This window comes from Pongo abelii, chromosome 1, assembly GCF_028885655.2.
Source record: "Pongo abelii isolate AG06213 chromosome 1, NHGRI_mPonAbe1-v2.0_pri, whole genome shotgun sequence".
NCBI classification, from domain to species: domain Eukaryota; kingdom Metazoa; phylum Chordata; class Mammalia; order Primates; family Hominidae; genus Pongo; species Pongo abelii.
In genome coordinates, this window is record NC_071985.2 from 75509606 (window position 1) to 75530950 (window position 21345).

Consider the following 21345-nt stretch of genomic DNA (forward strand, 5'->3'; position numbering starts at 1 on the left):
GCACTAATTGATCTCAAAGCACTTATTGGAGATCTTATTAATGTAGATACAGTAAAAATTTATTTTTTATAGAGTCAAATACAAAATAAATGTCAATATCCTCTTAAATAAATTTTACCATTTCACACATTATATAAGGGTTCCTATTGCACACTACACTGTTGCCTGATTACATTAGTTTTAAACATTAAATAGTTATCACAGTTTATGACAATGCTGTCAGAAAAAAGATGTCCAGATGTCCGGTACTTCTCCCCCATATGAGAACCTTGACTTTGAAAACAATGCTATAGAAAGCAAATACCAGAAAATTATGTGAAATAGCCATCACCTATTTGTTGACTTTGAATCAACACTAAACTGAAAATTTTCTCTACTTCCTTTCCTACTTTCTACACTAGAAATAAGATAAAAATTCAATGCTTACTTGATTGCTCAGAAGTCCTAAATGTTAAACATTGATGATTACTATATATGAACATCATAACAGTAGCCACAACCAAGAAGAGAACAACTCCAAGATGCTAAGAAGCACAGTGAAGATTATTTGCTTATGAAAAGCATAATTTTAGCTTGCAATGCTATTTGTTCACATATTTTAATTGTCCGGCTGCCATTTAAACATATAGATTAGCTAAGGAGATTTATGACAGCAGCCTACCCAGTATTAACTTCCAGCATTTTATCTGGTACCCAAATAATATTTAATTATAATAACCTGGCTGAGATTACATGCATAACTTTGATATCTCAGCACACCCAGTTCTGCTCCTGGGACTATGGTACACAAGCAGTACCACCCTTAGGTCTAAGAAAGAGGGGATCCTGCCACAAACCCTATGTTTCAGAGGGCCCTAGCTATCACAAATAACCCAAATTAAATTTACTGAAGAACACATGAACGTCTTCTGCCACTAGGATCTGGCCCTCAGACTGACACTGTATGATCTGTAACCTTGAACATCTACTCTCACAAATAACATCTTCAAGCCCCAAGGAAATGCTTCTGCACATCTCTTGCCCTATGTCCTCAAAATAAAAGGGGATCATGTGTCAGAATTCTCTCTAGGTTTGGTTTGTGCTGCTGCTGAAGACAGAGATAGATACCGCTTTGGAACTTCTGGAGGATTTGAGTGATGAAATCACTTAGGCAAGAGAAAAGACTAATTAACTTGTCAAAACCTTCCTCTCAAATATCATGTATGCAATAAAGCACTGCTTAACCAAGTATCATTCCCCAACAGTGCCAAATGTCCATTTCCTTACTTCATGTTTTAATTTGTTGTTATGGAGGTACTCACAAATTAACACGGTATTTGAAAGAGTTACACATAGTGGCTGAATAATATAATATTAAAGAATTCATAAATCTCTGGTGTTTTGTCTTTTACTTTAATAGATAATTTTGCATAAATTAGAAAAAAACCTGAAATTATAGTGTAAAATTTTTTTACAATTGCTTTACTTATATTTTTGTAAAAACATATTCAAACTTGAATGAAATATCTTAGATATTCAGCTGGCCAGTAAATTGCTCCAAAACTTACTATTAAAATGTTATTAACAAAATTAATACAATTAAAATAAAAATAGCATAGGCAACATTAATTTTTCAGAGCATTTGATAGTTTTACATGTAAACTCAGAATGCTAAAGGTTAGAAAATTGTTATAGGTAAGATCTTCTCTTACATAGAAGACTAAGAACTTTGTTGAAAGTTATTTTTATAAAGTATCATGAATGCATGGAAAAAGTAAGAATTAACTCTCACCTTTCCAAGGTCACTCTGCTAACCTTTGTTGGAGCCAAACCCAGAATTCACATCTCCTGACTCCCACCCTATTGTTCTTTCAACTTCAACTTAGAAAGATTTACAATCTTTCTAAATAATAAGTTATAATGTTATATACTGGTATAATGTTAATTATACATATATAATGTTCTAATAAGTTATAATGTACATCTAACATTGCGGATTTAGGTTTATACTTTCAATTATTGGCCTGTAGATAATTATACAGCAGAAACGAATGGCCAAAGATCTGACCTGTCTTTTTTTTTTTTTTTTTTTTTTTTAAAGACACGGGGTCTCAGTCTGTTACTCAGGCTGGAATGCAGTAGCACAATCATAACTCACTGCAGCCTTGAACTCCTGGGCTCATGCGATCTTCCCACCTCAGCCTCCCAAAGAACTGGGATTATATGTGTGAGCCACCATTCCTGGCTTGATCTGCCTTAATATGCCATAAATCCTTGCCTGGCATCCTTTCAAATTCAATAAACCTATTTACCTATAAAAGTAGATAAGATCATCATGTTTACCTTAATCGTTTGCCCCTAATATTTGGATATACAGCACTACAAAATATTTTTTAAAATATTGTGTCCCTGGCATTGTAACAAAAAAGAAGTTTTCAAAACAAAGCACTGGATGAGTCCAAAATATTATTGTTAACTACCTTAAAAACAGTCACAATATCTAAGAAGATATAAAATAACTGCCAAAGACAGTCCAACCAATCATTCAACATATGTTAAAAGAAAAAAAACATAACATGGGAATCTTGAATACTCCAGTGCCTGCTACACCAAGTGTGGTCTGTAGACTACAGCATCAGCAGCATCTAGGAGTTTATCAGAAATGAAGAACTGCAGGTCCTAACTCAGACCTACTAAACCTGAAAGTGCAATTGAACAGGCTCCCAAGGTGATCTTTACTCATGTTAAAATTTAAACACCACTAGCAGGTTCATCACACCTGCTTGTATATGACATCAGCTATCATTTAAATATTAATAAATGATATTTATTAATACTTAAATATTTATTGTAACATACATTACATTTAATATAATCATATATTAAAACACATAATATGTTATTTCTTTACTTATCATAAGGCAGATATTACTTTCCCTGCTTTACAGATGACAAAAATAAGAATCAGAAGGCCAGGTGCAGTGGCTCACGCCTGTAATCCCAGCACTATAGGAGGCAGAGGCGGGTGGATCACAGGGTCAAGAGATCGAGACCATCCTGGCCAACATGATGAAACCCTGTCTCTACTAAAAATACAAAAATTAGCTGGGCGTGGTGATGCACGCCTGTAGTCCCAGCTACTCAGGAGGCTGAGGCAGGAGAATCGCCTGAACCCGGGAGGCAAAGGTTGCAGTGAGCTAAGATGGCGCCACTGCACTCCAGCCTGGCAACAGAGCGAGACTCCATCTCACAAAAATAATAATCATCATCATCATCATCATCATCAGAGAGGTTCAATATGACGACCATGGTCAATAGGTAATAAGTGGTAGATCCTGGAGACAAATTCACGTTATTTCAGTTATACACTGCTTCTTTACATACTGGCCTCATAAAAGAAAGAGCAGAGCACTCTTACTAGTTGATATCAGGAACATTTTGAGAGGTAGTAAGAAGGAAGTAAAGCTACAGTTATCATGACATTTTCTATGGAATTCTCTTTGGTTAACCAAAATACTCCTATTATTCTGGGTTTTATGTTGGGGAGTAGGCAATAAAGATTTTTAAAAAGCTGACAATGTAGTTGAAGAAATAAATGATCTCAGAAATTAACAGAGAACCATTCGAAATTAAGACATCAAGAATGCAAAATGATACTACATATTGAATAAATAATTTCCAAGGAAAGTATTGAATAAATTTCTTCTTTTTAATGCAGTATTTATTAACTACCTACTATATACTAGGATTACATTAAGCACTGAGGATCTAAAATTAATTTTAAAAAATAGACTGAGGTTAGGGACTCTGAGGGAGACAACACAAACATTTATGTATAAAACAAAATGATAAGCACTATAGGATTTGAAAGAACTAATTGATATAGATTAATTTCCTGATCATTCATTTTCTCATCTCTACTACAAGGGAGTTAGAGGGGAGAAGCAATCTCCAAGAACCTGTAAGATTCTCCGCAGGAGCTTTAGGGGCAAATGATTGCAGGACTCCTCAGCCTGCTTCAGCTCAACCTGCTCAGCAGCTCAGCTTTTACATGTTTTACATATGTGGATTCTAAACAAGATGTGGTTGGCATTAAAATAAAGTTTGAAAACTTTTAAAGTTTAACATAATATAATTATATGTGCCAAATTATGCTTACCTCAAACCATACCTAGGAATTTGTGGTCTGCCCCCAAAACTATCTTTCTATTAACTAGCAAGAGAAACCTCTAAGGTAACATCCCAAGGAAAGAAAGGGCCACACATGGTATAGAAGAGGAAAACACTGTCAGGGCATCCTGTTTTCTGGAAGCTCCTGAACCTATGCTATTTCTACTTCCCACTTCCAACTGAGACTCGTCTAGTGCTCTGGGCAATAGATGCTATACCAAAATCAAGAAAATAAGATGCTACTTTAAAAATCTCTTTGAACCTGAAGTACAAAGTAGGAAAGCTTTGGGATTGTGCACCTGACATATGAGGAATTCTGCACACCAGCAAGGTTTACAGAGATCCTATGTCATCAAGAGATGGTGCTTTCAGCAAAGACATCTTACCTCTTTGAGCTCTCTAGGTATTTATTACTAAAGATACTGTGTATATAACTCTTACTCTATAGAAGAATATAACCTAAAATTATGTTCCATGGCTGACTTTAAACGCATGGCAACATTTCATTGTATTCAGAGTTGTTTTTCTCTTCCTAACACTTCTCAAAAATATCCTTTTGTGTGGCCAACTGAAGACAATAATTAGGGTTAAAATTTGTTTCTATTATGCATAAACTTCATTAAGAAAAACAGAGTGACATATATTTAATGTTCCCTTTCTAGTTTAAAATATTACTGTGCAAAAAACAGTTAACATTGCAGGTCTGAGACTGCTATTCTTAGAATGAAATGCTTGAAAGGTTGGCCCTTTGCTGGCAAGTGGAAACTTGAATTTCAGCAGAGTTGCCATTATTCCCTGATAAGGGTAGTTTATTGTACCTAAACTGTTGTACGAACAATGTGATTCATGTTAAACTCCTTCTGAGAGTCTGAAATTTTGGTATATTCTAGGCAAAGGGTGCCTATATGATGGGCTCTTGATAAAAACCCTGAACTCCTAGGCTCAGGCAAGCTTCTCTGGCACATAACACTTTACCATACTTTCACAACTTGATACTGGAGTAATTAAGCTCATCCTGTGCAACTTAACTGGGAGAAGATTCGGAAGTATGTGCCTGGTTTCCTCCAGACTTTGCCCCATGTGCCTTTTCCCTTTACTGATTTTGCTTCGTATCTTTTCATTGTAATAAATATAGCAATGAGGACTATATGCTGAGTCCTGTTAGTCCTAGCAAATCACCAAACCTGGGGGCCTGGAAGGCAGAACCCTCAACAAAATTGGACTTAAAAAACTTTTCCCCACTTCAGGAAATACAGATAATATACGTCATCTTTTGTCCCCACGTGCTGTCAGCCACTACGCCCCATGGACTCTTCTCTTATACCACTTTCTTTCCTTTCCCACCATACCTGTCTCATTGCTGTCTTTCCTGATGCCACACTCCTTACCACCTCAAGCTTAGATTATGACAGTGTTCTCTGTCTCAGTCTCAGTCTGCCCTGGCTGCAACAAAAACATACACAGCTGGGTGTCTTAAACAACACAAATTTATTTCTCACAGTTTTAGAAGCTGGAAAGTCCAAGATCAAGGTGCTGGCTGATTCCATTCCTGGTGAGGACTCTTCCTGGCTTGCAGACGGCCACTTTCTCTAGCATGGTGGCTTATACATAGCATGCATTACACACTTCTCCATTGTGTCTTCACATTGTAGAGAAAGAGAGCTCTGATGTCTCTTCCTCTTCGTATAATGGAATCAGCCCTATCCAATTAGGGCCCCACACTTATGACCCCACCTAACCTTTATCACCTCCTCACAGGCCCTGTTTTCAAATATAGTCACATTGGGGATTATGGGTTCAATATATGAACGCCAGGAGAGGGGGACACACATGCATTCAGTCCATAACAGTCTCCTATCTGGTCTGACTCCTGCAATAAATTCTGCACTCTGCAGCCAGATTAAGTAAGATTCCTAAGAGAATGCAATCATTATGAGTTTCTACTGTTTCAAAGTCCACCAAGGAGGGGCCTCCAACACCTATAGTATATAGAACAACTACTTCAGAGCCAATAGCTAACACCTGAATGTGTTTTGCTTGAAGGTGAAAAAATTAGAGCTATTTGTGACAGTATTTAGCTCCGATTTGGATATGTTCAATTCCTTTGAAAAACAATTTCCTAATATTAAATTCTCATAAATACTGACTTTTCTAAGATTTTGTTTAATGTGGCAAAATTTCTAATATATGAAGAGACTATTACTTTCATAAATAAATTACTAACAGGTATACTGGGTATTCAAAAGCAAGTCGAATAGTTTTACTTTCCCTGTTGAAGGGGATGAACATTGTCCTAATACCATCATTGTATCACCAGCCTGAGTCACATCACAGGCTTGAATTAGAAAGAAATACTAATTCTTCAGAACAACAAATATACCATCAATGCAATAATCACATTCTATCAAAAGGGAACTTCAGTAAGAAGATGGGTAAGTGGTAAGTATGACTGAACTCAAACACAAAAACATACAAGAATATAGAAATAGAAATCATAGTAAATCCTTCCCAAAGAAGTCCATGCAAAGTAGCTGAACTGCCCTTGTATTGAAACATAATCAATATCAATAAATCAAAGTGTGTTTTTTTTTTCTAAATACCTGCTATGTATAAGCCACCATGCTAGTTAGTTACCCCAGGGGATACAAAAAAGCTTAATACATAATGTCAGTACTCTTAATTCTTGACTGAGAAAAATGAAACAAACACAGAGGCAAAATCCAACTTCTGAGGCTAGTTAATTTGGCTAGGGCAAAATGCCAGTCAAGTCATGGATTTAATTTATGTAAAAATTAATTGGTATGGTCTGTTCTCTAACTAAACACTGTATTTTATTTTTGATTTTGATTTTTTTTTCCAGACAGACAAAGTCTTGCTCTGTCCACCCAGGCTGGAGTGCAATGCCGCCATCTTGGCTCACTGTAACCTCCGTCTCCCAGGTTCAAGCTATTCTCCTGCCTCAGCCTCCCAAGTAGCTGGGACTACAGGCATCCACCACCACATCCAGCTAATTTTTGTACTTTTAGTAGAGACGGGGTTTCACCATGTTGGCCAGGCTGGTCTCGAACTCCTGACCTCAGGTGATCCACCTGTCTCAGCTTCCCAAAGTGCTGGGATTACAGGCCTGAGCCACTGTGCCAGGCCAAAACACTGCATTTTAGAATGCCCCTGAATTCAAGGAAGGCCAGAGATTACAACATGGATGCATGAATAAAAACTCATCATTACTTCTGGAAATTTAATTCAGTATCATCACCTTTGTATATAAAAGGTAGCATTACCACTTCTCTGATGCAAACAAATTTACATAGAATGTACATATGTAAAACTACATTTTTTCTAAACTGGCTTTTGAGGGGCTAGAAAGTAAGAGTTCCTGATTTAAACCCTGAAATTCAAAATCAGTTTATAGCTGATGATAGAGAAGTGAGAAAAAGATGGATCAATACATGGAATGATATCTATTCTGTGAGATGGGGAGATGCATTTGGTACCCTGCCAAATGCAGTAGTAGCCCTGTGCAAGTGGTAAAATATTCAAGATGGGTCATGGCTGTAGAGAGGATTTGATCATATGGTCAAGATCTCATATACAAGGAATTTTTAGGCTGAAATTCTCATAGTACCAGAGAAAGCTCTGCTCTTGTAGACCTGAAAAAAGTAGAACTTTTTTTTTTCCTCCAGTCAGCTCAGTTCTAGAGTGCCTAGTTCCCAACTAGGCTTTAAAGGGTAAAGCATTTTTGGCAGTGACAATCCCCAATGAAGGCAGCTGAGACATTTCCTGGGATGTTGTCAGGAACTAGAACTGAGTGCAATTTTGTCTGCTTTCAATATTGGTCTAGTGAGCAATTTTGATGTTCTTGTTTTGTTCCAGTCCAACAGCTTTTAGAAATAATGCACCTTTGGTTGTAATTCAAACTGACACAATCAGTGTCTTAAGACTGATTACTTTGGAACTTAAATGGGCAGAGAGCTTATAGTGAGGAATTTTTTTCTGTAGAGCTTCCAGGATGGAACCCCTCCCAAGGGCAAAGACACTTCCAGGAAAGTTTCATACTATGATTCTCAAACTTCTGATTGCAGAGAAATCATCTGCAGAGCTTGTCACAAATTCAGAGACTCACATTATAGATATTCTGATTTAGGAGGACTAAGGTAGTTGCTGAAAATCTGTAATTTTAATAAGCATTACCAGCAAATCTGATGTAAACTGTCCACGTTTATACTTCTGAGAAATGTTGGATTAGTGGCTTAAAGGATTAATTCACATCAGAGAAAATACCTGACTTACTAGAAAGTAGTAGCCTTGTTACCAGAAAGATACAGGCAATAATATGAAACTTTCTGATATATGATACCAAAATAATTTCCCTTGTCAGCAATATATTCGTATACAATTATACATAAGCACAAAGATTTAAACCTATTACCTGGGATTACAAATCAAAGCAACACTTACCTAACCCTTAGCAATTGATGAGAGACAAAATACAGTAACAGCTGCACTTTTCTATTAATAGATAAAAAGACATGAACATAAATACACATAAGCATATACTTACCACAAATATAAACATTCTGTTCTTAACTTTTGTATAAAACATTTTGCTAATGGCATCTAGAAATTCAGAAGGGGAAAAAACATAAACCCTCAGAAATATTCAATTAAAACTCTGAAGTGATTGGCAGTGTAATCTACTCAAAAGCAAAAATATTCCCCTCATTTTTAGTATAACACTTATCTGCAAAGCCAACACAGTCTGCCCCCAAATATTTACTGAACATCTACCATGTATGGCATCCTGCACTAGGTGGTAGAAACACAGTGGGGAAAGTGACAAAGTCCCTGCCCCATGGAACTCACTGTTCTAAGCAGAAGAAACTGGAATGATTTTACAGAGAGAGAGAGAGAGAGAGACAGAGAGACAGAGAAGAGGTAGATATAGATGTAGTGTCTATGATTTCTTCTCTGGGTTTAAACTTTTTTATCTTTAGGGATATAATGCTCAATATTAGTTTAAGAAATTACTATTTGAAATTCACTGTTTCATACTACACAAAAATATCTGCTCACGCTGTCATATGGAATGTGTTTAATTTTACTTCATCAGTAACATTTAAATGTGAAGTGCATAATAACTATAATTTATACTACAATACCAGCACAATCACAAAACCAAGGTAGAATGTGAATCCATTATTGAACAATGATCAGGATGAATTACTATAATAAAGCAGAATTATTTAATATGAAATCAGCCTATTTGTATACACGTTTTGCAAGCAAAACTCTCCTCTAGTATTTCAGTATAAGCCATAACAATCCCTCTATTATAAATTAGAGCACTAGGGCATCTCTTACATGTGGAAGAATTCTGAAACCTCTATTTGTTTATCCTAATGGTTACACACAAATGTTTGTGTAACCATTAGATTGTACAATATAAAAGAAACTGTTAAAATACAAAGTGGTATAAAGAAGTAAATAAGGTAAATAAATAAGTAAACAAAAGCAACAATTTATCTTAAATCTCAAAATATTACAGATACAGCAATAATAAAATTAATTCTTTATAATATAATCCCATATATAATTGCTATGTGGCCAGAAAACAAAACTCATAATCAAGAAGGTTTCTTCCAGCCCTAAGATTTCATGATTTTATAATATTTCTAAAATGCTAACGTTTTCCTATTGAGGGAAATTTGCCGAGTTTACTCACGGATGCTCATCAATTCTCTGACTCTAGAAGTATCTTCTATAGCAACAAAGCCTTTATTAGCTTCTCTTTATATAGTTTCAGTTTAATATACACGTCAGTATAATGTTAACTGCCAAATAGTAGGGGAGGTAGCATATATTAGGTAGAAAGGATATGGTTTTGGTGTCAGACAAAACTGGATTCAAATTCTATAGATTCTGCCACTTAGTAGAAGTGTGATAACCAAGATATTTAAATACTGATGCTCAATTTTCTCACCTATGAAAAGGAGTTGCTAAAAGGATTAAACATATTATATAATATGAATATATAATACATATTTACAGTACTTGTCATACAGTAGTTCTGTTATTTAGTATTTACTAGTGGTTACTTTTACATTTATTTAGTAGAAATGTTATTTCTCTTCCCTGGTATAGATAATTTTACTCTTTGTCTAACAAAGACCTGAGAATCATGGCTAAGTGAAATACCCAGGCAATTCTCAACTTTATTTTCAGCCTCTCATGCCCACATCTTATTTTTAACTAGGCTCAAACAAAGAAATATCAAAGCAGCTACTAGAAGATCTGGTAGTATTATTAATCGTTGAGAAACTGTAGACCCCTGAAAAGATGACAAATGACTACAGAGAAGACAAATTTTAAGCTTTCAATAAGAACATATGGATTTCAGAGATGGTAACATTGATGCTTCATCTAGTAAAATTCTAGACAGATGGCATATAAGATTTAAAAAATAAAGATGTTTTTACTGTGTCCATCCCTAAGAATAAATGGCAGAAAACTAGCTGTGTATATATATTTGTGTGTGTGCACATGCATTTAAAGGGTTTTTAGATCTGGAAAGCCCAAAATAGACTAGATATAATTTCTGTGGGCTAGGAACAACAATGACTACAGCTGCTACTGCTAACATTTATTGGACTTTTCTATATGCCAGACACTGTGGGGGATGATTTATATATCATTATTTCACATATCCCTATAAAGCCAATACAATTATTAGGAAACCAACGGTCAGAGAGGTTAGGTAACATGCCCAGTATTACACAGGTAACAAGTGACGAATAAAAAATTTCAGTTTGACTCTAGAGGGCAGGCTAAACCATTATGCTTCACTCTCTCTCTTTTCTTTTTTTTTTTTTTTTGGTAGGGGTGGATAAAGTCTTGCTCTCTCGCCCAGACTAGAGTGCAGTGGCGTGATCTTGGCTCATTGCAGCCTCCGCCTTCCAGGTTAAAGCATTCTCCTACCTCAGCCTCCTGAGTAGCTGGGATTACAAGGGTGTGCCACCACGCCTGGCTAGTTTTTGTATTTTTAGTAAAGATGGGGTTTCACCTTGTTGCCCAGGCTGGTCTCAAACTCCTGACCTCAAGCGATCCACCCGCCTCAGCCTCCCAAAGTGCTGGGATTACAGGCATGAGCCACCATGCCCAGCCTATGCTTCACTCTCTTTAGCAAACGTTTTATAAAATATTTGAAACAAAAGGGAAAAAATGGGAACTAGATATTAACACGTTCAGGTACAGTTTGAGGTAGACATATGGCCTTACTCAAAATGTGCTAATTAAATAAAGAAAAATCAATTTAGAAGAAAGCTTTCTACTAAGTTCTGCCTAGGGTACTCTTCTGTTTACATCATTTTTGCTAACTTTAAAGACAACAGGGAATGTAAGCTTTCTAAATCTATTAAAAACATTAGAAAAGATCACATTAAAGTAGAAGGAAATGCTGAGTAAGTAAGGAATAACTGCAAAGCCCTGCAACTATGTTCAATAAACTCATTTTCCAAGTTCCAAACAGGTGAGATCTAGACCTAAATAAGTTCACTACAAAGCTAGGGTGACCTGTTGTTGGAACAGCTGATTACATGTGGAGCTGCACTAAGGGAAGCACATTGTCCAAATATGGCAACTACTCACCCCACTGTAAGAAGAGCACACTGAGCAAGAGAATACTGCATCTAAGTCTAACAATAACTGCAAAAGGTCTAAATTTTTGTGTCTCCTTCTTTAATAGTTCCCTCACTGATGTAGTTCAGACAGCTTCATCTCCCACATAACTAAGAAGCTCCATACTTTCCTATATACACAGAGGACATTAGCAGATCAGAAGCCTTTCACCATACGATTATATGTTAAAAGTGCCAAGTCCATGCATGTTGTTGTGGTGGAAGGCAACCAAAATGATGAGATTTTTGTAAACCAAAGTTCATGGAGAAGCTGCCTCCCATCTCTATCACTTCTCTATCCTGATGTCCTGTTCTATTCTTTTCATGGCATTAATCATAATCTGAAATTATCTTATTTTTTTTTTTTACTTGCTGACATCTTAATCTAGAATACTTTTTATCTCTATTTGGATGTAAGCTCTATGAGAAAAGAGTTTATCATTCCTGTTCACCAGATTCCAAATACCTAAACAAGGACTCGCACATAAAAGACGCTCAATAGGCCGGGCATGGTGGCTCATGCCTGTAATCTCAGCACTTTGGGAGGCCGAAGCGGGCGGATCGCCTGAGGTCAGCAGTTCCAGACCAGCCTGGCCAACATGGTGAAACCCAGAGCCTACTAAAAGTACAAAACTTAGCCGGGCATGGTGGCACACACCAGTAGTCCCAGCTACTCTGGAGCCTGAGGCAGGAGAATTGCTCAAACCCGGGAGGCAGAGGTCACAGTGAGCTGAGATCACGCCATTGCACTCCAGCCTGGGTGACAGAGCAAGACTCCGCCTCAAAGAAAATGCTCAATAAATATTTGATGAATGAATGAATTAGCAATGTGTTAAAGAAATAAAGATGTTTAATCTGAGAAGAGAAGGCAGATATAACAGTAGTTTTCATGTGCCAGAAGAGCCACATCATAAAGGGAGACTTATTTCTGTGTTTCCACAGAGATATGACATAGGATCAAATGGTGGACATTTTATCCTATGTCAATAGGATCAATAGGAAGATTTTGGGGCTCATTAATTAGGAAGTATCTTCCAAGTCACAGAACTTTATAATAATTAAAGAGCTTACCTTGCTAGTTATGAAAGGAATTTTACCCATGGTAGGAGGCTGTATCCATAAGTTATCAGTTAACCTAAAGTTCCTATCATTCAAAGCACAAAGAGAATATAATAAAACTATACATAAAGATTCAAAAAAAGAAGGTAATCTTTCTATGGAAGAAGCAAAAAAAAAAAAAAAAAAGTGATCTGGTTACCCAGAGAAAGTATCTTAAAAGACAGTGAAGAATGAAGTGTACAAACTGGATTCTAAATGAAATAGTGATTAAGGTAGAAGAAAAAATCCAGATAGTCTTTTTTTCAATTAACATTTATTAAACAGACAGGGCTATAAAGTAGAAATATAAGAAGGCAGTGGTACCAATGACATTAACAAAACAACAACAAAAAAGAGATGAGCAGTGTAAGGAATAAGAAATGGTAATAATGATTTTCCTTTGAAATTGTTCAGGTTTCAATTTTCATGAAAAATCCAGAATAAGGCGGCTCATTGAAGGCAGCATAGTACATGTTCCTGGAGAAAAGGTACAAGGCCAGATTTGGAGAGTTCTATTTTGGAATACTTGGCAAAAGGATGATAGTTTAATCCCTGAGAGTAGATGGGCTTTCTGTGAAAGGAGTTAAAGAGAACAATTAATTAAGGATGGGGAAAGCATCACAAATTATAACTCTGTAAGGATTACTTTGAAAAGTCATCCATTCATTCATTTGTCCTTGGGCAGAACTGTACTAAACCCCAAAGGTTTATTATCTTTCATTTTACAAATCTCCACTAAAAGGGATTCTTGAAAATCTCTCTGCAAAATATGTCCCAAATGCTAAAGGTATCTGTATTAAGATCTTTCCATATTTTAAGTGTAGTTATGGAATACAAATGGTAACATTTCTCATAGTAAATGTTATCAAATAATCATATATTAAATTATACTTTGGTTGCTAAATGGGTAAACAGAAGGCCTTTAAAAAATTTATAATCCAATATGTAGTATAAGCTTAGAAAATAAATTATTCTCATCTGACAAATCCAAATATCTGGATTATATCAAATTAGATGTTATAAAATAAGCACTAACAGTATATAAGTGTTCCTTTTTCTCTGCAACGTCACCAACATCTGTTTTTTTTTTTTTTTTTTTTTTTACTTTTTAGTAATAGCCACTCTGACTGGTGTGAGATGGCATCTCATTGCGGTTTTGATTCGCATTTCTCTAATGCTAAGTGATGTTGAGTACTTTTTTCATATCTTTGTTGGCCACACATATGTCTGTCTTCTTTTGAGAAGTATCTGTTCATGTTCTCAGATGTAGGTAGAGGCCATTATCCTAAGCAAATTAACTCAGGAGCAGAAAACCAAACATCACATGTTTTCACTTATAAGAGAGAGCTAAACATTGGTACATGTGAATATAAAGATTGGAACAACAGACACTGGGGACCACTAGAGGGAGGAGGGAAGGGGATGAGGGTTGAAAAACTACCTATTGGATACTATGCTCACTACCTGGGTGATGGGATCATTCCTACCCCAAAGCTCAGTGTCTTCAAATTTCCCCAAGTAATAAACTTGCACATATAGCCCCTGAACCTACAATAAAAGTTGAAAAAGAATGTATATCACATTTTCAGAAGTCAAAAGTTTAATGACTGTATTAGAAATGGAACAAAGGTTTCAGAAATGCTGGAAAAACTGAGCCAACTCTAACAAGATGAAGTTGAAGGGAGATAACAATGTAAAATTTGTTCAAAAAAACCATTGTACATATATGGAGAAGGAATATAAATTCAGCAGGTGTAAAACAGACGTATAGATTTATTGAAAATAAACTCGATGTATTAAAGGATAAAATATAACTACCAAAATACATAATTTATTTCTGGCCTGAGTAAATAGCAGAATAGTTTATAAACCAAGGGAAAATGATAGTCTCGCTCTCATCTGTTACTAGTCATATCACACACATAACATTTTATTCAGCTCTGAGCACCATTAAAAGAAGTATTATTAGAGCATAGTCAGGGAAAAGTTGGTGATGAGCTTCAAAACCATATTTTACAAGAATGGTTCAAGACCAAGAGAAGCCTGGACAGAAACAATGCTTTTACTAAGGTATATAGAAGGTTCTTGGGTAAAACAAAAATTCTCATTCTTCCTATATAATCACAATAGGAATAAGCCAAAAATATATTCATTTCAGCTGAATATAAATAAACATTATGGAAAAAACCTGAGCTACCCCAAAGTGTATTCACCCCGCTTTAAGACACATATTCAAGAAGAGCCTATAAGTCCACTGAATGTCAATTTTGGAAGGAAAAATTCAATTAAAGTGGGAAGCTATATTAAACGATAGGTATATTAAATCATCATCCAACTCTCCTAAAATATTCTTTTCCATAGCTTCCCCAGTCGGTAACAGCAAGGCACTGGAGAAAATAATCAGTCCAACCATACCCTCAAGTGAGCTGGAGGTGAAAGAACTACTGGAAGAGACCCAAGAAATACTGTTAACTCTGACAATTAAATTCAATTCGGCTCAAGAAATAGATGACTTACTATACAGAGAGCACTCTGTACTCGGCTCAATAAATAATTGAGTAGCCACTATATACAAAGCACTCTGAGGAACCAGAGAGATGTAAAAGACATAAAGAAGAGAAACAGTACAGACCTGCAAGCATGCTTGCTTGTTAGACAACCACACCAGGTGTGACTTTTCTAATGTGAAAGCTGATTTGCTTACCACAGCTCTACCGCTATGGATACTATTCCCATGGTTCTGCAGGTTAGGGAAATCCTAAGTATCAATACCAGGCCTGGGGTCAGTGCTTAACTACTGAAATCTTGATGTTCACAAACTCTCCAAGGACACAGGCCTCAAAATTTTCTGCTTAGGAACACATCCTCCCCTACCTTGAAAGGCCAGTAGAGATTATCACTGCAACAAAGGGAGAAGAATACAACAGAAAAAAATTTCGAAGCCTTTCTCAAACACAATATCTAAGAGGTGGCTGTGTGGCACACACAAGATACAATGAAACAGACAATGCTGAAGATAGCAGTAATAATGGGAGAACAGCATTGACAGAATTCAGTGTTCTTAAAACAATGCATGGCCTTAAACAACAAAGCAGCAGCAGCACAGAGTAAATGGTGAGATAACAATAGTGAGAAGATTATCTGAGCTTAGACTTCTGAAATAAAGAATTTGAGACAATTTCGTTTAAATGAGGCTCAGCAGATCCATCCTAGTTCATCCATCCATCCATCCATCCATCCATCCATCCATCCATCCATCCATCCATCTACCTACCTACCCACCTACCTACCTATCTGTTTTAGCGTAGGGAAGAAAAAAAAATTGCAAAGAACTAAACAAATTCCCTATAGGGGCTGGGAAGAAATAAGTAAAAAATCAAATTCCTTTAATTTATTTATTAATGTAAAATTGCTGCTAGCAAGTTTGCAATGAATCATCATAGTTTGATACATTATTAGTGTGAAGATAAACTGGATCACTCCTTTGGGAAACCAATTTGGCAATATACATAAATAATCTTAAAATACCTTCATACTGTTTGCTTCAGTATTTCTTCCTTAAAAATTGTAAGAAAATAATACTAAATGTGGAAAAGCCTTATTTATAAAAATGTTCATAAACAATATGCAATAATATGGAAAAATGTTTAAGTTATAAATACCCATATTTAAAAATCCTTTAGAAAAAGCCTTAATCCATAGGGGGGAAATGGAAGAAAAGAAAACCAAAATCAACAGTCGTTATCATCACACCTAATCATATTTGTGTAAGAGAACTATGCGTAATTTAGTCTCTTTTTTATCATTTTAAACATTCCCTAAATTTCCTTTATGAGCAACTATTTCTTTGACAATTAAAAATAAAAATAACTAAAATGAATGAGGAGGAAAAAAAGGAAGTTAATTATGTGGAAGGGATGAGAATTAGAAACATTTAAGTTAATAGTGATTTGCTATAACTCATCCTTTTACAACATTGTCAGAAATTAAAAGGTGCCAATTATGGAAGGGCAAGCTTGTGGGTATATAAAAAAGTGGAAACAATACCTTGTCACTCAAATTATCTCTATAAGAAATCCCTGAGGTCTTTTCTTAAGACCCTTCAGTCCATTGACTGTTCTGAAAAAGGCAAAAGGACCTAATGATTCTCTGAAATCTTTCTCTCAAAATCAAACTAATGGAAACCTGACCATTTACAATCTTTTAATACACAATTTTACATAAAATTATTCTATTCATTTGTTTGGGAAAACATACAATAAACATTATTAAGGTATTCACTCTGACTATATGGGTTCTAATGATGGCTCTACTATCTCAGTGACTTTAAACAGTACTGAAAGCATAAAAGCATACACAGTCAGTCCTCCATATTCATAGGGTTCACATCCATCGATTCAACCAACCACTGCTTGAAAATATTCAAGGGAAAAAAAATGGATGGTTGCATCTGTGTTCAACACATACAGACTTGTACATGTACTTGAAATGTATTTGTACATTTCTTGTCACTATTCCCTAAACAATACAAATTATATTGCATTTACATTGTATTAGATATTGTAAGTAACTCAGAGATAATTTAAAGTATATGGGAGGGTGTGTGTAGGTTATAGTATGCGATTTTATAAAAGGGACTTGAGCATCTGTGGATTTTGGTATCCTTGGGGCATCTTGGAACCAATCCCACACAGATAATGAGGGACAACTGTGTAAGTGTTTCATTTTATTCTAACAGACTCCGTGAACTGTATTTTCACAAAAAACATCAAGATCATTTATTAATTTTCTTACTGATTTACTAAACTTGAAGAAAACCACAACTTCCCAATGGATTATTAATAGTTTAAAACAATAGTACTGCCAAGGCAAATACTATTAAATAATGTATCAAATACCTGTGATTAACTGAATCATCAAGATTTTTAAAACGGCTTAATTTTGTGCAAATATAAATTGTGGCTCTTTAAAATTGCTTTGTATTTTCATTCATTAGTTGACAATAACAAAAAACATAAAACTCCTAGCACTGCAATACATCTTAGCTAAGTGTATGACTATAACCATTTATTTTCTAACATATATTACCAAGAGCCTATTAATAATGTCATACATTGGTGCTGAATTATAAATTCTCTTAAGTTATATATGCTTTAGAGTTGCATGTAAATTTAACTCTTATACAGCTAGATCTTCTGTTTTTTAGTTTTTTGTTTTACTGCCTGTTGGAGTACTACAAAAGAGGCATGCTTACTTATAAGTAAATTAACTCTTTTAGCCTATGAGATTATCATTTATTGATGAGAAGTTTAACAAATGCTTCTGAAGTTTGAAGACTACATCCAATGTTAATTATTACTGACTCCATGCTTAAAGGTAAAATACGATTATGCTATATTAGTAGTTAAATAAAGAAACTAGACACTAAGTTTGATATGCAAAGAACTTTACCTGAGCAGGAAAAATCTAAATATAAGTAATGTAGATTAACTATATAATAGTAAGAACTAATTAGAAAAAGTAGATCTGTGTTTCATTTACAGACAGGTATATAGGTGACAAACCACTGGAATCATAGAGGAGGAATCAATATCTAGGTTTTTACTCATATGCTAGAAATTTTCCTGATGCCTGACTGAATCAGGTTGAAATCACTCCTTCGTATGAGATCCTTTAGCAAACATAAAAGCACAACATTCTATTGTGAGTAGCATACAAAGGGCATTATAATGTCTCATACCAGGCGTCAGCAAATTTTTTTCTGTAAAGGGCAGGACAGTAAATATTTAGGCTTTGTAGAACATAACATCTCCATGACAACTACTCTCTACCATTGTAGCACAAAAGCACCCAAGGGTAATATATAAATGAATGAGTGCTGCTATGGTCCAGTAAAATTGTATCTACAATAGTCAGTGGACTGTAATTTGTCAGCTCCTATCTTGCCCTATAGTTATCCATATAAAGTCCACATAGCCCCTTGTAGTCTAAGTGCTCTTGGAGAACTGAAAATCTGTTTTCTTAGAAATCTCCTTATCTTACACAGAATTAAGAATAGTCCCTGGCACACAATAGCAACCTGATAAACACTTAAATGAAAGAATGAGTGATTCTATTATTCAAAAAATATGAGACCTACATCATATGATTAACTTGATTGACAGAGAAATTAAAACCTGCCTGTCATAATAACCTGCATATAGTGACATTCACTTGTAATCACAAGACAAATATTAGGAAAACAACTCTAGAAAAAGTGGTCTAAGAAGATGCCTAAAGCCAGGCATGGTGGCTCACACCTGTAGTCCCATCACTGGAAGACCAGGGCAGGTGGATCACTTGAGTTCAGGAGTTTGAGACCAGCCTGGCCAACACGGTCAAACCCTGTCTCTACTACAAATACAAAAATTAGCTGGGTGTGGTGGCACGCACCTGTAGTCCCAGCTATTTGGGAGGCTGAGGCAGGAGAATCATTTGAACTTGGGAGGCTGAGGCAGGAGAATTATTTGAACCCAGGAGGCGGACATTGCAGTGAGCCAAGATCACTCCACTGCCTGGGTGACACTCTGGTGATCACTCTCCAGCCTGGGTGACACTGCAAGACTCCATCTCAAAAAAAAACCAAAAACAAAAACAAAAGATGATGCCTGAGTTGGTAAAACATGTCCTATGTGCAATCCCTCAAGCTACTTCTACCCATGTTAATATTCTTGTCCTAATCTCAAAGCTTATAATTTATACCTAAAGTAATGATTTTACTCTAATCAGATATAATTCACATAAAGAATATTTTCTTTTTCTTACACTGCATTCCAAAGTTGTTGTGTATTCTCCCCACAACACTTTGTACTAATCTGAACATTGAACATTTCCTCTCCTTTCACTTTAGTAACTTCTCAAATATCCTGTGGTATCCTTTAGAACTATAGCATCCAAACACATGGCTAAATATTGAAGCCAATTCATATTCTAAAATGCATTAATCCCTCTAACTCTACAATGTATTGCATAGTTCCTATGACTTTTCTGCAATCTCTCCCTCAAATTCTAGAAATTAATTTTCCTACTTATTGGATTCACACAATTCAATGAGTTACTCTTAAGAGTCCAGGACTATTATAGAACCACAATTTATGCCCTTAACATAGCATAATCAATAAATATTTATTGACCTAATTTATTGATTTGAAATGCAAAAATATCCAGTTAATTCAGATTAAAATCCAAATTTGGACTTTGCAATGATTCATCCTACAAACTCTTTAAATAAGTAGCATAAATTGTTATGGAAATTTTACATATTTAAGAGAATAAACTTTCAAATAACTCAGTAGAACTCATTTTTATTCAACTGATACAGACACTAGAAATGACTTAAAGAAAGATTTCCTCTAAGGACACTTACAAAGCAATTTTGTGTTTGCCTAATTTGAGTTTCTTTAATTTTTCTGTAACTATATTTATTTCACTGAAATAAAACTGAATTACTTATTTAAAAGGTTTTATTTAATATATCACTAATTCAAACTAATCACTGATTCCAACTGATATTTTATAGATTACAAACATACAAAAGCACTATAGCCTGAAACATCAAAATCTTGTCCATCATAATAATTGAGAAAAATCCAACCCATGATGACTCAACAACATTGCAAATCTATTACAAAAAAAAATCAAAACATAAAGTACATGACTATGAAATTAGTACTTTCCAAAAGTAGGTACATGAATATAATGTGATTTTGATGTCTTCATCATTAAGGTTATAGTTTTTAGAATACACAGCAAACACTGTTCAATTTATTCTACATATCTCAATATATTCAGTAGATGACTGCTTTGTTTTCAAAAGGAGAGGTAATTTTTTTATTACCCTCTATAGATAAAAAACTGTTTAAAGGAATATTAAAACACTGATCAAGGCTGATAATACATCTCATTAAAAATTTCTATGATCTCAAAAATCACATCTCCAACATAAAGTTAATTTTAAAATAATTTTTCCTACGTCACAAATAAAAGAAAAAATTTCACATAGAATTTCTTCTATATCAAATAACTAAGTCTTCATTTTCTTCTCAAGAAACAAATATCAGGTCACTCTATTACCAGCCATCTATAAATAGATTATTCAAGAACTTTATCACAGGCAATATTATTGTCACACAAGACATGTGGTCAGTAGTATCTTTGTCAAATGACATGATCTTGTTAGGGTCACTTAAAAATCTTATCTCAGATTCCTATATGTGAAATGAGATAGTGTTTACTCACAGAAGCTTTTAGAATAGATCTCGTTTATAATGTCAAGAGCATTATATATGTTCAAAAGCATTATAAGTGTTCCCAAATTTCAACTTGCAGTGTTTTCCAATAATTTCTTACCAATTTAGCATTTTTAATTATAAAATTCCTGAAAAAG

At 35.1% G+C, this 21345-nt stretch overlaps 1 protein-coding gene and 1 long non-coding RNA gene across 24 annotated transcripts in view; both read right to left on the bottom strand.

Annotated features, from left to right (window-relative positions):
* Positions 1-21345, bottom strand: part of RABGAP1L (RAB GTPase activating protein 1 like) — an 857048-nt gene that overhangs the window by 517833 nt on the left and 317870 nt on the right. For 2 of the 21 annotated variants that reach the window (XM_054551896.2, XM_054551818.2), the window contains exon 14: positions 10971-13491. In XM_054551896.2, the coding sequence (XP_054407871.1) occupies positions 13345-13491 (147 nt within the window). In that variant the 3' untranslated portion in view covers positions 10971-13344. 21 annotated transcript variants of the gene reach the window in all.
* The window catches only part of LOC129048745 (uncharacterized), a 43444-nt gene continuing 36099 nt past the window's right edge, over positions 14001-21345 (bottom strand). For all 3 annotated transcript variants that reach the window (XR_008511330.2, XR_008511331.2, XR_008511328.2), the window contains one exon: positions 14001-21336. This is a non-coding gene — a long non-coding RNA (uncharacterized LOC129048745). The remainder of the gene's footprint in view (positions 21337-21345) is intronic.